The 18,320-nt window shown below is 42.7% G+C and overlaps 1 protein-coding gene across 1 annotated transcript in view; it reads right to left on the bottom strand.

The window, feature by feature from the left end:
- GPC4 (glypican 4) overlaps positions 1–18,320 on the bottom strand; it is a 150,432-nt gene that overhangs the window by 31,725 nt on the left and 100,387 nt on the right. The window contains exon 2 of the mRNA XM_049766672.1: positions 8,268–8,426. Within this exon, the coding sequence (XP_049622629.1) occupies positions 8,268–8,426 (159 nt within the window). The remainder of the gene's footprint in view (positions 1–8,267; positions 8,427–18,320) is intronic.

The raw sequence follows: 18,320 nt of genomic DNA, 5'->3' as shown, positions 1-18,320 counted from the left end.
AGGTCAAAGGGGTCCTGGTTCTGTTATTAAATACCATTAGTTACTCTTTTATAAACAATGGAAGGGCTACTGATTAATGAACTAGAGAATTAACCCACGACCTTTATGACACTGAAAGCCCTTTGGGTTCAATCCATATGCTTTGTGATATAAATGATCCCCTTTTATATTGACAGTAGGAGGAGGCTGCCTTTTAAAAACATGGAAGTCTGAATTTCTTCCTTACTGTAAAGGCTGTTTCATAGCTCTGGAAAGAGCATACAAACATTAAGCAAGCACAAAAACAGATTTCCAGAGAACGGCGGCCCCCTCTTAAATGCTATCCACCACACTTTCCAGACTGTTCAAACAAGATACACTCATCTACTCTTTTGCCCAAGACCAAGTGTTTAATGAAGAACTGCTAATAACATGAGGATGCAAATTTACAATAAAATCTGCAACCTAATGGATACTTTGGATTCTGACTATCAGCTCTTCTAGGTTGCTTTTGGGGGTCAAGATTGTATAAATGTGTAGCAGGTGCTCTCCTCTATTATGATGTCATCTTACTCCTCAAGAGCACCCACTAGAACAAGGTGAACTGATAGGACATCAACCGATCACTCCTAGGTTGACAAGTCCATTGCCAGCAGCAGACTTATTAGGGGCTGTTAATATATCAAAGCAGGCTAGGGGATTCTGCCAACAAAGGCACAGTCCAAGCTTAATTATATTCATTAATGCTCTTCAAATATTAAAGTTGCTAGTGAGTTAATATAAATCTCTTAGCAAATAATTATCACCGTTTATTCTTGAGCTCAGGGGAGCATGGGATACCAGACCAGTCTCCAATAAACCCCATTCTCTTTCTAAGGGGACTTCCAGTATAAGCTGATCAATTTGTTTTAGCATACCTATAATCCCTTGCACTACAAATGTCCAGAAAAAGCTCAGTGTATTCAGGGAGGCTAGGTATACCAGGAGGCCGGTGGTTTGAGATACTAGAGGTTCGAGTAGCCATGGAAAGTATTCCCTTGTTCTGTCTCATACATGGTCTATTTGCTCATGAGCTAATAGCAATAGGAAAACACCAGGACTGAAAGACAGAATCCATTTTGATTATGTGTCTGCACCACAATAAACAAACAACAAGAAAAGCTGATGCCTCGTGTACAAAGGGGACTAATGATAACAACCAGAATTTTTTTTATTCTCACTCTGCTTCTCAGGAGTGTTTTTCCCTATCAAATTTTCAGTGACATTTTTGGATCAGAAAAACAGAATTTCCTCGTGCCTTCCAAAATAACTTTTGGAGGGGTTCAGGGAGATGACTCAAAGGAATGGAATGTCTGCACATGGTATGGCCCCATGAGCAACTGCTGAATGTGGCCCCCAAACAAACAAACAAAAACCAACTAACAGGGCCACAGTAATCATACAGTACGCAAACTGCTTGTTCTGCATGCAACCCACTTGGGTTCAATCTCTAGCATCACATAAGTTCATTTACTAGAGTGATCCCTGAGTAGCAAGTCTGAGCACCATCAGGTGTTGTTGCAAAAACAAAACAACTTTTCTTTTCTTCTTTTCAGTTAACTTAAGTGCTGCAGCCTTCAATTTTTCTTTTTCCAACATGTTGACAGCGAGCTTTGTGATACTTGAGAAAATAAAACCCAAACATTATTTTCAAAACCCTGAAAACTATTCTAACATTTTTCACAGAAAGACAATGTTTTTCCTATAAAGCATTCCTCCCACACTGTAACAACTTGAAAGCTGTGAAGGTATGAGGAATATATAAGGGGGCTATAATCTCACTGCTAAGTCAAGCCAACAATGCGTTATTGAATTCCCTTCCTGTCTCTTTCCTATGGAAATCTATATTGTCGTGGGTTGAGCTCATACTGTAGCTACACCCTGTTCTCATTAACACTCTCTGGTCACCATTTCCTATGTGAATAGAAATCTTCCAAAACATCATTTTTAACAACTGTATTACTATGGCACCATATGGACAAATCATAATGCAATCATTATGGGACTCTGGGTCTGATGTACTATAATTATTATATGCAATGCAGCAATGAACATCCTTGCACAGCAATTCAATATGCAAAATCTTGTTTTATTTGAGATCCATACCTAGAAACAGAAAGAACAAATCAAAGGCTTTGGAAAATACTCAAAACTTTGGACAAGTGGGTCAGAGCAATACAGAGAGTACAGCAGGTACTTGCCTTACATATTGTTGACCCATGTCCACTACCTGGCACCTCATATGATTACCTTCAGAGTCCTACCAGAAGTAAAACAGGAGCACATAATTAGAAGGAAGTTCTGAGTACTGCTGAGTATAGCCCAAAAGACCAAAACCACTACCACAACAAAACAACTTTGAACTAATTCCCAACTAGGCCTCATCAAAGGGCACATTGGTGTATGGGCCTTCCTCTGTTGAAGTCAAATTTACTTAATTTGGATTCTCTCTCCAGCACTAACACCTATGGTCCCCCAAGACCCACAGAAGTAGTCCCTGAACACAGAGCCAAGAGTAAGCCCTAAACACAGGGAGGGAGGGAGGGAGGGAGGGAGGAAGGAAGGAAGGAAGGAAGGAAGGAAGGAAGGAAGGAAGGAAGGAAGGAAGGAAGGAAGGAAGGAAGGAAGGAAGGGAGGGAGGGAGGGAGGGAGGGAGGGAGGGAGGGAGGGAGGGAGGGAGGGAAGGAAGAAGGGAGGGAGGGAAGGGAAGGGAGGGAGGAAGAGAGGGAGGGAGGAAGAGAGGGAGGGAGGAAGAGAGGGAGGGAGAGAGGGAGGGAGAGAGGGAGGGAGGGACGGAGGAAGGAAGGGAGGGAGGAAGGAAGGGAGGAAGGGAGGGAGGAAGGGAGAGGGAGGAAGAGAGGGAGGAAGGGAGGAAGAGAGGGAGGGAGGGAGGGAGGGTGGTTCAGCTGATTTAGTGACCCTTGCTTTGGGGTCTCACCGAGCTCAGTGCTCAGGGGTCTTTCCCAGCAGTGTTCAGGGGATTACAAAGTTCTGAGGATAAAACCCTGGTCTCCAGTATGAAAAGCGTGCACTTCAGTCATTTGAAGTATCTCTCTGACCCTGTATTTGTCTTTTATGATGAGTGGCTAGCTCACTGCCACTGAGGTCATTACTTGCACAGCACATGAATTTTAAGGCCTTCAACTCACCAGTCCTTCACAACCGTTGTCCTACTGACCTCATGAAGTGCTGGCCGGTGAGAACTGTGGTAATTTTTCAGTGCTTAAAATAATGATCTGTACTAGCAATACTAGTACTAATACTAGTACTAGATATTCGTGCTTAGGGCTGACCTAGGGTTCAATATAGGTCCCCCCAGCACTTACATGAATGATTCCTGAATGCAGAGACAGGAGTAACCCCTGAGCACTGCAGGGTGTGTCCCAAAAACAAAAACGGAAAAAATTAAAATAAAAAAAGCAAAGCAACCCTAGTGATTTGCATAAATCTCAGGAGTGAAGTATTTCATGTTGTGGCACAGTGAAATGACCAAAAGCAGGGTGGGGGTTGGGGAGAGTTTGAGAGCTGATGGGAAAGGGGGGGGCACCAATGTCTACTTGGCCCCTGAAGCTAGATTGGACAATTATTTCTTTTATGTGCGTTTTCAGCTAATTCAGAAAATTTCTACTATTATTCGAGATAACAAGCCTCGGGCTCATGGGAGGGTTTTCAAAGGCCTGGGGAAAGTGGTGAGAGTCAAGAAATGATAGGAAGAAAATAAAAGTGTACCATACAGACGGCTAATTAACATCTTGTAAGACCTTTCAGTAAAGCAGCTGTTCTCGTCACATGTTTAGAAGATTTGCAAAAATTTTGAGAACTGAAAGGGGTCTTTAGAGATCATCGAGCTCAGCCCCTCATTTTATGGATGGGAAAATTGAGACTTGGTTAATTGCCCGGGTCACAGAGGGTTCACAGTAGTAGCAGACTGACAATTCCGTATGTTCTGCCTCCTGCCCCACATAGCTAAATTTGCTCTTAAAATGACAAATTAGAGGCGTTTTCCCCAAGGATCAGCCATAGACATCTCAGTTGCCTTCAGATTTCAGGCTAGCGGTGCAAAATATCCCACCGACAATTTACTGCAAGGCCGTGTTAGCAACAAATCTAACTTCAAAGTTGCTCATTCATTTTTCCCTTTTGCTGTCCAGAAATATACTTGACATGGCAGCTCTAATCTCTATCTATTTGGGCTGTGGGGTTTGAACTCTCTTACTTTGAAAACCAAAGAACTATTCCTCTCACCCACCAAAGGTGACTTTTTTTTGGGGGGGGGTCCATCTTTAGGCTGTGGTCCCCAAAACGTAGATTAGGCCCCCAACTTTTACTAAGCTTGTTCTCTTTGCCCGACAAGTCTTTCAAAGCCCACTGAACTGAGTCTCTGATTAGCATATTCATGAGGTAACTGATTCAGCTATGTTAATTAGCTCTTTTTTTCTTTCGTTTTCCGCCGTTGTACTTGCAATTTCAGAACTGGCCAAAAGGGGGAGCAGCTCGCTGTTGCTATCATTTCCTGGCTTCTATTCAGCCTAGGATGGTAAAACAGGTATTGAAAAGGGTGAAGATAATGAGATCAAGATTTCAGTGTCTGGAAATAAAGAGATGAGTCCTAAAATGCACAGGTATTAGGTTTCAAATAAGAAAAAAAAATACCTCAACTTCTGTTATAGAGGGCTAGGACTAAAGAAGTATTCTGTAATTCACCCTAGATCAGAAAAACACTGGCACAGTTTTGAACTTACAAACTGATCTCTGCTTTGTACAGTCTCTTTAGATGTTCAAACAATAGAAAACTGAATGTATTGGATAATAAAGAACCGTAGAAATATGGGAATAGCGCTCCAAAATTCTGGAACTCAATAGAAAAATGGAAGTATTATGACAATTTCTGGTTAAAAAAATTCACTCCCCAAAAAGCCCCCAAATCTTTTTTGTATTGATAAGTTCGTGAAAAACTGTTTTATCTACCTTAGAAAGAAATGGTATCTCATAAGATGCCTGGACTCAGGGTTTCACATTTAGACTGCAAGCTTGGTGACAGTAACCTACTCCTCCTGAGTGACCAAACCCTTTCTACCTGTCCATGGTCTCAGGTGTCCCTTTGTTATTTTTCTATATGCTTGGCCCGTGTCTCTTTGAGAAGAGAAGCCATCTTGGTTCTCTGAGCACCATCTTTTTACTGTACCCAATGATCATATCTCCTGACCTGATTTCCTGGGGGCTGGAGAGAATCCAATGGACTAGGCACCTGCATTGTATGCAGGAGATATAACTTAATCCCTAGTACCACATGGTCTCCTAAGCACTGCCAGGTGTGAATTCCCAAAAATAATGTATATGAAGTAGTTTGAAAAATTGTTTGTACAAAAACTCCCACCTTTGAGCTTTGGGGAGAGACAGTCCTTTAACAATTTTACTCAACACCCATGAATCTTTAGGTGTTAAAGAGTGCTCGTAAAATTAAAGAGTCCTTAAAATACCAGTTCAATGTGGGGCAGAAACATAGTACAGTAGTAAAGTGCTTGCTTTGCATGCAGCCAACCCAGGTTAAATCCCCAGCACCAGATATGGAAGGAGTGGATCCCAAATGCAGAGCCAGGAGCAATCCCTGAGCACCACATGGTTATGGCTCCCCAAACCAAAGAAAAACAAAAGAGTCCATTGATCTAGCACCCACTTGGAAAATTATCATATAAAATTATTCATCTCAGAAAACTTAACCTGATTAAACTATGCAATATATCTCAATTATATCCTGTTCATCAAACATATTTCAGCAACTCTTCCCTCAAAAACTTGTTTTCATCTCTACTGGCTAAATGATCTGCCTTCTGCCATATTTTCATTTGGAGTCCAAAGAAACATATTCATTTTTATTTTTTGTGATCAGTTTTGAAGCTGATAAACAGTGTTGAGTGCATTTTTTGAATGTGAAGCCTGCTGGGGAAGGGAAAGAAACTTTTTTCAATATGTAAAAAATACATATGTTAACACTTAACTGATAAACGTTTTTCTGTATGGCTTTCTAAAAACTCCACATTGTAATCATATGAGGAATGCTATAAAACCATGGGGAGTGATCAGGGGAAGAAGAGCTAAACGGGGCCAGACAGATAGCATGGAGGTAAGGTGTTTCCCTTGCATGCAGAATGTTGGTGGTTCGAATCCTGGCATCCCATATGGTCCCCTGAGCCTGCCAGGAGCGATTTCTGAGTGTAAAGCCAGGAGTAACCCCTGAGCGCGCTGCCGGGTGTGACCCAAAAACAAACAAACAAAAAGAAGAGGAGCTAAACCAGCAAGCGAATGGGCAAGAAAGGTCACTTTCACACCAAGAGACATATGTACAAGAAAAGGTAGACTGAGGGAGGGGATGGGAGCCCAGTTGTCAACAAAATCAGCATTTCTAAATACCCAGGCCTTTTTTCTGAATTCTAACATTAGGTCCCTAAGTTAGACAAATATTTTGGAGGAGGAATCTAGGCTGCACCTGGTAGTGCTCTGGTGCTATTTCTGGTTCTGATCTGAAGAGTGACAGTGGTCAGGGACTAGATATGAGATTGGGTACCAAAATGGGGTAATTCACCTGCCAGGCAAGTTCACTAACTCCTACAAACTTTCTCCTGCCCCAACGAACAATTCTGAACATTCATTAACACCTAAGTTTTGCAAGACTTTCATGATGATCTAACTTTTCTCCTCAAAGAAAATGCTTAATTATCTTACAGGAGAAATAAAACAGTTAAGAGGATACCATTCTTTTCCCAAACAAATGTGCCCAGTTGACCTATTTTTTCACAGAGTTGTTGAAATATTGCTACATAGACGTCACTGTAACAGAATAGGTATTGAAGAGTGTGGGATACTAAACAGGATATATCATTTATATCTACCAAGGAAAAGGAGGATATGAAATTAAGACTAAACACAATTTTGCATATGAAGTATTGGGGGGAAATGGGCAAGACAAATGGTATGCTCCACAGAAACAAAATTTAGTTCAACTACATTACAAATTAAATATGCTCTTGTGGTCTAGCCTGGGAACCTAACGAACCCTTATTAAATCAGTTATAAGTTTCAAATGACGAATCTCAAAGCCAACATTTGAAATACAACCTATTCTTTAGCTGGGGACTGCCTTATCAGCTCTATCAAATCTAATTTAGTTCAAATTCTCACCATGGTAACGAGCCCTTTGCAGAAATACTCAAAGACATTTCACATCTTGAAATCTGCCTTGTACTTCTTCACTACACATAATGTCAAGAAAGGCATGCTTCAAAGGTACTATGTAATTAGAATGGCCTTTAAAAGCAGCACAAAGGAAATCATTCCTATTAAAATGAAATCTACTTCGGAACCATCTTCAAACTGAGTGAAGGGTGCCAGCGAGTCTGAAGTTCTTCTGGACCCCACACCCCACATTCTCCTTTTGTAAACTCTGATAGCATTGCTTCAAATATGTCTGAAGTGGTTCTCATTTGGTTCCCATTAACTATTTCTTCTCTACTAAAAGCAAGTGTACAAATGTGCATCCTGTTTGGGAAAAGGCTGGAGATGGGTTTGGTTGTGGCTTTCCATGACTACTAGGCCCAAGCCCAAGCCAAAAAATTAAAAGAAGCCAGGGTGGGAACCAGCATAATAAAGACTATAGGCTAGTAGCTAATTCTGGGTCACAGCTACATGGGAACTCAAGAGTTGAGCTTTAATCCGGCCTGTGGTCTTAACAGAGCTTCTAGGAATTCTAGCTGTCTTTGGGGGAATCCATTTTGAAATTGAATTTGAAGTCCAGCATCTGCAGAAACTCGATGATTATTTTGACTACGTTTTTGGATGCCTGCTTTTTATTAGAAAGATTTTTTTTAGTGACTTGCGTCAACAACATTAGTCTGTGTTCACCCAAGAAAATAACTGAAAGCATTTCAATTCAGTGACTTTAATCTATTTCTTGGCTCTGTGTGACCATATTTCCATAATGCCTACCATCCAGATTCTAATGCATCCAGAAAGATTCTAGCAATAAAGCTGGAAGGCTAAGTGGCTCCAAGTAGACAATGGGTGTGCGGGGGGGGGGGGGGGGGGGAGAGTCATCCTGGCAGAAATGGGGAGCAGAGAGGAGCTCCAAAGAGGTAATGGTAACTATTTCGCTGTCAACTCTTCAAAGGGACCTGAATTAAAAGGTGGTGTAAAATAAATTCCAGAACAAAGCAAGCATCAATGCCTATTGAGACCATCGTTCCAAAACATACCATCAAACTTCTTGTAACGGGAAGCAAAGACTGCTTGCAAATGGTTGCACTGCTCACTGACAACACTTTTGAAATCATCTTTGCTTTGCAGGCTGTATTTCTCCTCCATCTCCTGAGAGCAGCAGGTGTAACCCTTAGAGCAGATCTTCAAATGATCACCTGGAAGATAAAATGGATGATCAATCTCCATCATCATGCATCAAATCAGGGGAGAGGCATGACTGAGGGGATGTCAGATTAACCAGCCTTCACCCTTAACAATGATGGCTTCCTCTTTTACATGTCAAAGACCCATCTGGGTGGGAAGAACTTATAGATAGGTTCTTTACCTTAGTCCTCTTCCCCTTTCTTGGGGTGGCCCTAACTTTTCAATAAATATTGTGGTCCCAGCTGGCCTCTTCCTCTTGCTCCACATCATGGAAAGATTCTCAGAACTGTGTTTCATTTCTTTTCACTCTGTTTGGATTACTTTGTGTAGCGGCCCTGCTCCAAACTTGCTTCCCCCTTCCTCTACTGTGAGTGGAGCCATTTATAGGGTGATAATATTCAATTTCATGTCGATCTGCGAAGGACCTCCAAATAGCTCTACAGATTGTGTCTCAGAAAAGAGCCATGACACTAAAACCATCAACCCCCTTCCTTGATAAAGAAAATATGAAGTTACATTCAAAGCTGGGACCCTGTTGCTAGTTCTGGGTTTAAAAAGGTTAAGTGGCTGTAGAGATAGATAGCATAGTGGGGAAGACATTTATCCTGCTCATAGCCAAGCCTGGTTTAAACTAGCACTGCATACAGTTCCGCTAAACACAGAGCCAGGAGTAAGTCCGGAGCACCACCAGGTGTAACCCCACCCCAAAGACAATAAAATACAATGAAACAAAATAGTTGAAAACAATTGCAGAAGACAAAAAGTTCTTGCCATTCAGGAGGACAAGTGAACCATACTAGCAAGTAGTTTTCAATACCAAGAGTCTGAGACTGGAGGCTAAAGACTACACGGAACACCTGTAGAACACATCAGTTTTCCATTTGGGGAGTTGATACTCCAAAAGCAAGAGAAACCATCACAAAGAATTATTTCTAAAGTACCGAACATTCAGGCTGACACACAGTACAGTAGATAAGGCATTTGACTTGCATATTGGACCCAGATTTAATTTTATATGCTTTCCCGAGTACCACCAGGAGTAATGCCTGAGCACAGAGCCAGGAATAATCCTCGAGCACTGCTAGGTATGGCCCCAATCTCCACCAACCAAAAAATTAAACAAGATATAGCAAAATAAAAAAAACTGAGCAAAACCACAAGCCAGATTGCTAGACTATGAGGAAGGAGACAGACACCACAGAAGCTTACACAGGATAATTCCTGTTTATTGCCTTGTGCATGGCAAACCTTAGTTTGATCCCTACTTAAGAGTGTCTTCTGAGCTCCACTGGAAGAAGTTCCTGAGCACAGAGCTTGAAGTAAGTCTTGACCTGAATACCCTTGGGTGTGGCAAATTGTACCTTCTAAAGGGCAATGTTAAATAATCCTCAATTGTTAGATTTTTCTTTTCATTGTGGCCTCACCCAGTGGTGCTCAGGGCTTACTCTGAACTCAGCCATCACTCCTGGTGCAATCGGGACCCCCTACTGGCTGTTAGGGATCAAACCCAGGCCATCTACATAAGTACTGTACTACCTCTCTGGCCTATGCTGCCAACTTAATTTTTAAAGCATTTCAATTTCAATTATAATTTCACTTGTTTCCATCACTACCATGAAGATTTTTCTTCTTCAGTGTTTCTGTGCACGTCCTCAATAATATCTACCTTCCTTTACAGCACATCCCCAAAAGCAACTCTCTGATCCCATAAGAGACTACCAGCTTCCAATACATGTCAGGGAGCCGTTGAGTGGGTCCCAAGAATTCCAGATGAATGAAAGCTCACAGCTCAACCCACTAAGTATCTCTCTCCCCCCCTGCACCAAGAGCATTTCCACACTGCTATTGGGGCTGCTGCTTCTAAATCCCCAGGTTCACCAGTTTCCTCCTCTTTGTGGCCATGCAAAAATCAGATTGAGAAAAGATCCTCATCCTCTCTCATAATGCCCAAGCAACGTGTGGTGCTACAGAAAAAGAAAGTACACAAGGTCCAATGGTGTTAATGACACTCTGATAGCAAAAGGTGTAAAATAGGTATCCTGGCCTGATTGTGCACAGATGTTCCAAAGGATTCACTTTCACTACTCTTTCTGCTTTTGCTGCCCACATTCCATGGAAGACAAAGGGGTCTGAAAAGAATCAAAAGCTTTGGAACTGCAGAATGAGGATATTGAAGACAGATGAGCCTGTCAATGGTTAAGAATGTACAATAAATAAATGACTGGCCAACCAAGAACCCATCTTCCTAACAGTGCTAATCTTGGAGAATGAAATGGGCCGTGTACTGGCCACTGCTGATTTTTAGCTGTGTGTGCTTATAGGAAATAAGCTTTTTACCTATGATAGACATCAAAGTAGCTCTGTGGAGGGAAAACTATGTCAGAGAAGATGGAGTTGGCAATTTTTGGACTAACACTATCAACTACACATATGCAAATATTACACAAACACACGCCTTCATTCTTCCTTTCTAGCAGTTAAAAACAAGGAAGATTTTTCTGCCAGACTAAATCACGTTGTGGAGCTGAAGAGATAATATAGCAGGTAAGGTGATTGTCTTGAACACAGGAGATGTTGGTTTGATCCCCAGCATCACATATGGTCTCCTGAGGCCAGGATAAAGGAACCAGCACCACTGAGTGTGGTCCAAACACCCAAACAAACAAAAAAGGATATGCAGGTAGCATTTAAGATGACTGAAAGAATAGGGAAACTATTTTCTCTGATGTTTAAAAAAGGTGGGGGATGGGGGGTGGAGCGCTAGTGCAGTGAATAGGACATTTGCCTTACACACAACTTACTTGTATTGGATCCATAGCATCCACATATGATCTCCCAAGCACTGCCAGGAATAATTCCTGAGAGCAGAGCCAGGAGTAATCCCTGAGTACCACTGGATGTAGCCCCAAAACAAAACCCAAAAAATTAGTTGATATCATTATTTAAAAAAATAAAGGAGTTAGTTCAAAGAGCTAGTGCATCTCTTGTGTAAGCCATGGTTCTAGATTTCATCTCTGGAACTAAATGACCCTCCTGAGCACAAACCTGGAAGTAGCTTCTAAGCACCAGCAAGTGTGGCTCAAAAACCAATGTGTGGGGGTTTGTATAACAGATTTGAGAACTGTGAAGCTGTAGAGCAAGAGCGTCTGAGATCTTGTTGCTGAAAGAAGAGTGGCACATACTCAGTTTTAGGGTAAGTTCTTTGTTACAACTCTAAACAAAATCCCATCTCTGATGGTCACAGCATCCTGTGATACCCAGACACATAATGAACAAAAAATTGTCCAGCTACCTCCTGTTGTCAGGATTGAAGATTCCTCCATATGGTCTTATTACTAAAAATAATCCAGGAGACGCTCAGAAACAAGGTGACCACTATAGTTGTACTACATCATAACTACCAGACTTCACCCTGCTCATCCCTCCCATTTATGAAACTAATTGGAATGTGCAATATAAAAAAAGCAAGTCACCCAGGGCTGCTTTAATGAATGGTAAAAAAAATAGCTACTTAAAAAAATTCATTTTAGGCACCAGAGCAGTGGCACAAGCCATAGGCGTCTGTCTTGTCTGTGCTAACCTAGGAGGAACCGCGAATCCATCCCCCGGCATCCCATGTGGTCCCCCAAGCCAGGAGCAATTTCTGAGCACTTAGCAGGAGTAACCCCTGAGCATCACCGGGTGTGGCCCCAAAACCAAAAAAATTAATTTTAATAATTTGTATTTATTTTTCATGAGATACACACAAAGTTGTCATGACTGAGTTTCAGTTGTATGATGTTCCAATACCCATCTTTTTACCATCGCATGTTTTCCTTCCATGCTCTACCCTTGGCTTGCCTTTATGGCAGACATTTTCTTCTGTTTTTCTCCCTCTGTCTCTGTCTTTTTATATCTCTCATTTGCAATGTTACTGAAGGGGTATCATGCATATCACTTTACAGCCTTTCAACATCCAGTCCATATCCAGAGTGATCATTTCCAACCATCTTTTCAAAGTGGTCTCTTCTTTAAAAACAGCTATATTTTTTGTGCCACACCTGGTGCTGCTAATGGGTTACTTCTGGCTCTGTGCTCATAAATCATACCTGGCAGGCTCAGGGGGACTATTTGGGATACCAGGCTTCAAACCCGGGTCGGCCACATACAAGGCAAAGCTCTACACCCGCTGTGCTATTGCTAGAGCCCCTGAAAACTTTTAAGGCTGTTGGGCTAATGGATCTGAAGTCTTCACAGATGAGTTACACAGGGCCTGCAAAAAATTTCATCATGAGATGCATGGACTTTTGAATATATAACAATTCCTCAATTTGGAAAATCATCTCTGTTTACTCACATCATCTAAACCAGGTTCCCACACCCAATAAACTAAAGGTTCACTTCTCAGATCCTATCAAAGTAGGCTCCCATGGTCAAACATCCCTTTCTCCCATATCCGATATACACTCATGGTGATAAGCATGTAGCCTGAAGCCAGAAAAAAATGCAAAATTCAGAAAGAAAATGTTTCGCATTGGAAGGTGTCAGACTTGAAAGTTTTAATCCGGTGGGGGGATTTACATTGTGGAAGAGCCCTTCAGTGACAGAACAGGGGTCAAGGTACTTGCCACACAAGTGACCCTGATTCAAATCCCTGGTATGGTAGGTGATTCCCTCCAGCACCACCAGGGGTCACTTTTGAGTATAGCCCCTGACCACTTGCAAAAACAACCAATAAAATGGGGAGGCAATGCAAGTGTAACTAACTACTAAACTGCTGTAAATTGAGAGCACAATTACCACTGGCAGGTAGAGAAAAAATCACAAGGGGCCCTCAGTAGAACATGGGGTCCATCTTAGTTTTGGTCCCACGGAACACAAAAGGACAAAGAATATGCTTTCAATTTAGAAAAACCTTTCCATCAAGACAGTTAAAAGCCAGCTGTGGATAGAGGAAGAGGGTAGGTGCTTGGCTAAGGTTACTGCTGGCAAAGTGTCTCCCCTCTGTGCAAAGAATCCCCCCCAACACCCCACTTTTGCCCACACAGCCTTGAACACGCCACTTATTCTGCCAGCATTTCTAAAAAGCATTACTTGAAAATGTAATTTGACATTCTTTGCCCAAAGCTCTGCCCGAAAGACATGCGGTCCAAGACTTGTAAATTAAATCCCAAGACATACTTCGGCTACTGGGGATTTGGTGCCAGAACCGGTTTTGGCTGATGAGAAAGACAGTGGGGTAGGGCAGTGAGGGCGTCTGGCTGCATTTGAAAAGGGAATGATAGGTCCGCTTTCCCCTAAGAGAAGCCTCTCTGATTTGCAAGTACTTGACTATTTCTACTGGAGGCTCTAGAAATAGTTTCTCTTAATAGCCAGCACATAAGGATTATTTAAAGACAGTGTTTTGTCTGTGTGAGACTTTTGTGAAATGCTGTGTCTGAATGAGAAATGCCTGCGCTTTCTGGAGATCTCCTTTCTAAACCCGATGATCCTAGAGACTTCTCATTGAAGAAAGACAGCACCATTTTTCCTCCTGGCTGAGGAATTCAGCAAAGACGCTGTAGATATAGATATAGGCAGAATGGTGTACACATGGTTTTTGTTACCTATCCTTCCTTACTAGTGGGCCCAGAATAATAGTATGGCAGGTAGGGTGTTTGCCTTGCACACAGATTATCCGGATTCAATCTCCAGAACCCCATATGTTCCCCGAGCCCACCAGGAGTGACCCCCTGATGCAAAGCCAGAAGGAAGCCCTGAGCACTCCCAAAATAAAAGAAAAAAATTTATTATTTGAGGAGCCATTATCTGGGTTCAGGGGCCAAGGTGCTTGCCTTCCACACAGTAGTCACCATCAATCCCTATTACCACATAGGGTCCCACTAAGCACCACCAGGAAGGACCCCTGTAGTAGTGCTGGGAGGCCCTCCAACTATTAGAAATTTAAGGAGATAGTCCAGTAGATTGGCTGCATGTCTTGCATGTGGCTGAGTGCATCCCTTGCATGTGGGGTCCTGCTCTGGCCCTCACAGGCTATCATGGTGCAAAACAGTGTGGCCTAAAGTAGGTGATGCCAATATACTCTTCTTGGTGGGGGGTAACAATTGGAGGGAAAATTGGGTAGAAGTCTTGGGAGCAAGTGGGGGTAAAGCACTTTTAATTTGTTCAATTACAGAAGGTAGAGTTTAAGGCTGGGGAGAGTTCAGGTCTTACTGTTCTTGTCTGATACATAACCAACCTGGGTTCAAGCTCCAGCACCACTTGGAGCAGTGCGTGCCAGAAGTGATCCCTGGCCACAGCGAGGTGAGTCTCACTCAACAAAATAAACAACTAGATAATAAATAAGATGATAGATTTACAGGGGAGTACTGAGCAATATTTTTCCTTCAAAAGAAAGAAACAGACCAAGTCAATTTTGGAATCTTTGTGATAAAAAATTGAAATCAGCTATATGCATGCACATAAACAGACACAGCACAAAAACAGTATGAGTCGCAAGGCTAAGCCATCAAAATATGGCTGGGCTGGGTCTAAACCAGCTAATTCAACAGCTCAAGTGAACAGTGGGTCGTGATCCCCACGTAGCATTTGTCTCCCCTATTTCTATGACCCTTGACAACTTCTGGCAGGGCTCTCTTTGGGTTCCTTAGAACTCTCAGAACTCCTTTCTCCTCTCTCTTTCACTCCCCATAAACGGCTCTCTTAGCTGGCATCTCCCTCCCCACATTAACTGCACTTATTATGAAGCCAAAAGATGGTTTTATTTGTTGGTACTTGTTGAGAGTTCCCTGGTCTTAATTTAAAAAGCAGGTGAATTGAACGCTTTATGGTTTTCTAAGGAAGCACTCAAATTAAGTTGCTTTTTGTACATGGCCTTTGATTAGTTTTTTTCTTTGTGGGTCAGCGGTCCACAAAAGAAAAAAGGTCCCCTCGCCCTGTCCTTGGAGGCTTCGCTGAGACTCAATGAAGCATGCTCTTAAAGCTTAACTCTATGGCATGACAAACAAAAAAATCACTTGAAAGAGCCAAACTCTTTTTCAATTGCACCAGCTCTATGTAATTTCTCTTTAGTCTTAATATCAATGCCTGCGTTTTCAAAGCGGAACAAAGACAATCACAATAAATTACTAGTCAATCCGGCAGCATGTGTATTGGTTCTTAGGAGGGGGAAAGCCCTTTGAATCAATGGTTAAAGGAGCAGACACTGAATCTGAGGACTTGATCCCAGCTGTAACAGGCTTGGTGGTGAATCAAACTGGACAAAGGTGCTTTCTCCTTTTCTATTGTTGTTGTTATTGTTGTTGTTGTTGTTTGTTTTTGGCTTGTGCCAAGCCCAGCATTGCTCAGGGGTCACTTCTGGTTCTGCACCCAGGAATCACTCCTGGCACTGCTCAGAAGACTATCTGAGGGGCTGAGGATCAATCCTGGGTCGCCATGTACCGTGTACAAGGATGCTGTACTACTGCTCCAGTCCCTGTGCTTTCTTTTCTTTCCTCATCTGTGTGCTCCTTGCACCAAGACTGACTCTTTGGAACAATGAGTAAGTTTCTCAAAGAAAATATTCTACATGGGAGGTGCCCCAGCCAGCTCTCAGTACATTTACAACCAACTGGACTATTGGGAGGAGTGTTAGGGCCACATCTGGCAGTGCTCAAGGCTTTCTCCTGTTTTCGTTTTGTTTTGGTTTTGATTTTTAGACCACACTCAGAGGTGCTTAGAACTTATTCCTGGCTCTGTGCTCAGGAATTACTTCTGGCAGGGATAGGGAAGACCATATGGGATGCTAGGGATCGAACCCAGGTCAGCCATGTGCAAAGCAACATAGGTGCAAAGCAACATAGTTGTACTATCACTCAGGCTCAGGCCTCACTTCTGGGGTGTGGCTCTATGTGGTGGCAGGTCAGCCAGGTCAGCCCTGTACATCCTACCTTCTGTACTATCGCTCCAGCCCAACTGAACTACTTTTAACTTCCTTATAACCCATTTGCAAGTTACTCTTACAATTCTTTAGGCTGTCCAAGTAAATGGCAAGAAATAAGCCTCCAAATCTCACAATATTGGACACAGGATAGAAGAATATTTATGTGAACATGAAGGTATGAGCTTTTGCTACATGAAGGAAGCTGTGAGGAATTTCCTTCCCTGGGCACATCACATGCAGCAAATAGCAATGAGAAACTTTCACAGGACAGACACTCTAGGCTTTACCCGCATATGTGGTGTCTGTCTAAGGCAGACTCTCTGGTTTTCATCAATTAGGCAACCAAATCTCCTGTACAATACGAGACAAACCGCACCCACTTGCTAAGAGCTGCAGTGAGAACAGACTGGAAAGCACTTGGTTGAAATGGGAACTGCCAAAGAATGTTCTCCAGCTCTGGCCTTCCTCAAGGAAACTGAGGGCCTCCCTGGGGCCACGAAGAAACGAGACTGTCTTTGTAAGAAGTTCTGGAGAAGGAAATTTTAAAAGGTGCCAAATCCTGGGCTCAGAAAGAACAGCAGGTAGGGTGGCTAGTTGCAGGTTCAATCTCAAGTACTCCAGAATGTCCCCCAAGACTTTCCAGTACTCTGAGATAGAGCTCCCAAACAAATAAGACATAGCAAGTCATACATAAAATAAAGAGTAATTCTTCAACAATCAATAGGGAAATGGAACTTGGAATTACAACTGAACTGAAATTTGCCATTTAACAAATGAGTTTGGAAGAAGGCCCTAGATGAGGGTGGGAACAATAGTAGTTCTGAGGGTAGGGAGTTTGCCATGCAAGCAGCAGATCTGGGTTCAATCCCAGGCATCCCACTGGTCTCCCAACCACTGCCAGGAACTGATTCTTGAATGCATAGCCAGGAGAAAGCCCTGAGCATAGCTTACTCAGAGCAAGGCGTGGCCCCCAAACCAAAAATAGGTGCCAAGTCCTTAACATTATCTAGATCTTTTGTCCCACAAGGGTAACAGCTGTATAGGAATATGAAGATATGATACCAGAATCGACTGAAGAGCATGATTTGAATGCAGAAAGCTGGAAAACCCTGGCACTGCCAGATATGAACCCAAAACAATAATAAAAAAAGGACTGGTCTAGAGGCTGGAGAGATAGTACAGGGGGCTCAAGGTGCTTTCTTTTTTTTATACATGGCTGAACAAAGCTCAATTCCTGAAACTAAATATACTCTCCTTAATAGTATATGGTATGGTCCAACCCCCATCCCCCAAATAGTCTGATCTGTGATTCAGAAATGTGTGTCTGAGACCCTTTACTGTAGGCTCTTAGGTAAGTCACTTACTCACTGTAGGTTACAAATGTCCTTTGTGGGTCCCGGAGAGATAGCACAGCGGCGTTTGCATTGCAATCAGCCAATCCAGGACCTAAGGTGGTTGGTTTGAATCCCGGTGTCCCATATGGTGACACCCCCCCCACCCCGTGCCTGCCAGGAGCTAACCTCTGAGCACCGCTGAGTGTGGCCCAAAAACCAAAAACAAACAAACAAACAAAGAAATGTCCTTTGTAAAGAAGGAATAGGTCAGGAAAGAACCATTGCAACTGCAAAGCAAAGCCAGAAAAGAACATCTATGGGCGAGAGAGATAGTACAGTGGGTAAGGTGCTTGGTTTATACACAAGTGATTGTGGTTGGATCTCTGGCACTACTACTTAACAGTGACCCAAGCATCACTAGAAGTGATCCCTGACAACAGAGCCAGAAGCAAGCTCAGAGTCCAGCCAGGCCTGGTCTTAAGGCAAACAAAATTGAGCATCTACTCTACTCAGATGAGCCACAAACCAAAACAGAAAAGACTAGAAAGGGCACTAGGGAAAGTAGAGGAGCCAGGAGAACAGCCCCATTTCTCCTGCAGCTAGTTCAGGAAGAGTCCTTAGTGGAGGAAGAATTTAGGGGAGGCAAGAGAAGCAGCAAAGAGAGCATACCA

Source organism: Suncus etruscus, chromosome X (genome assembly GCF_024139225.1).
Source record: "Suncus etruscus isolate mSunEtr1 chromosome X, mSunEtr1.pri.cur, whole genome shotgun sequence".
Classification (NCBI taxonomy): domain Eukaryota; kingdom Metazoa; phylum Chordata; class Mammalia; order Eulipotyphla; family Soricidae; genus Suncus; species Suncus etruscus.
This window is presented reverse-complemented; position numbering and strand designations above follow the sequence as displayed.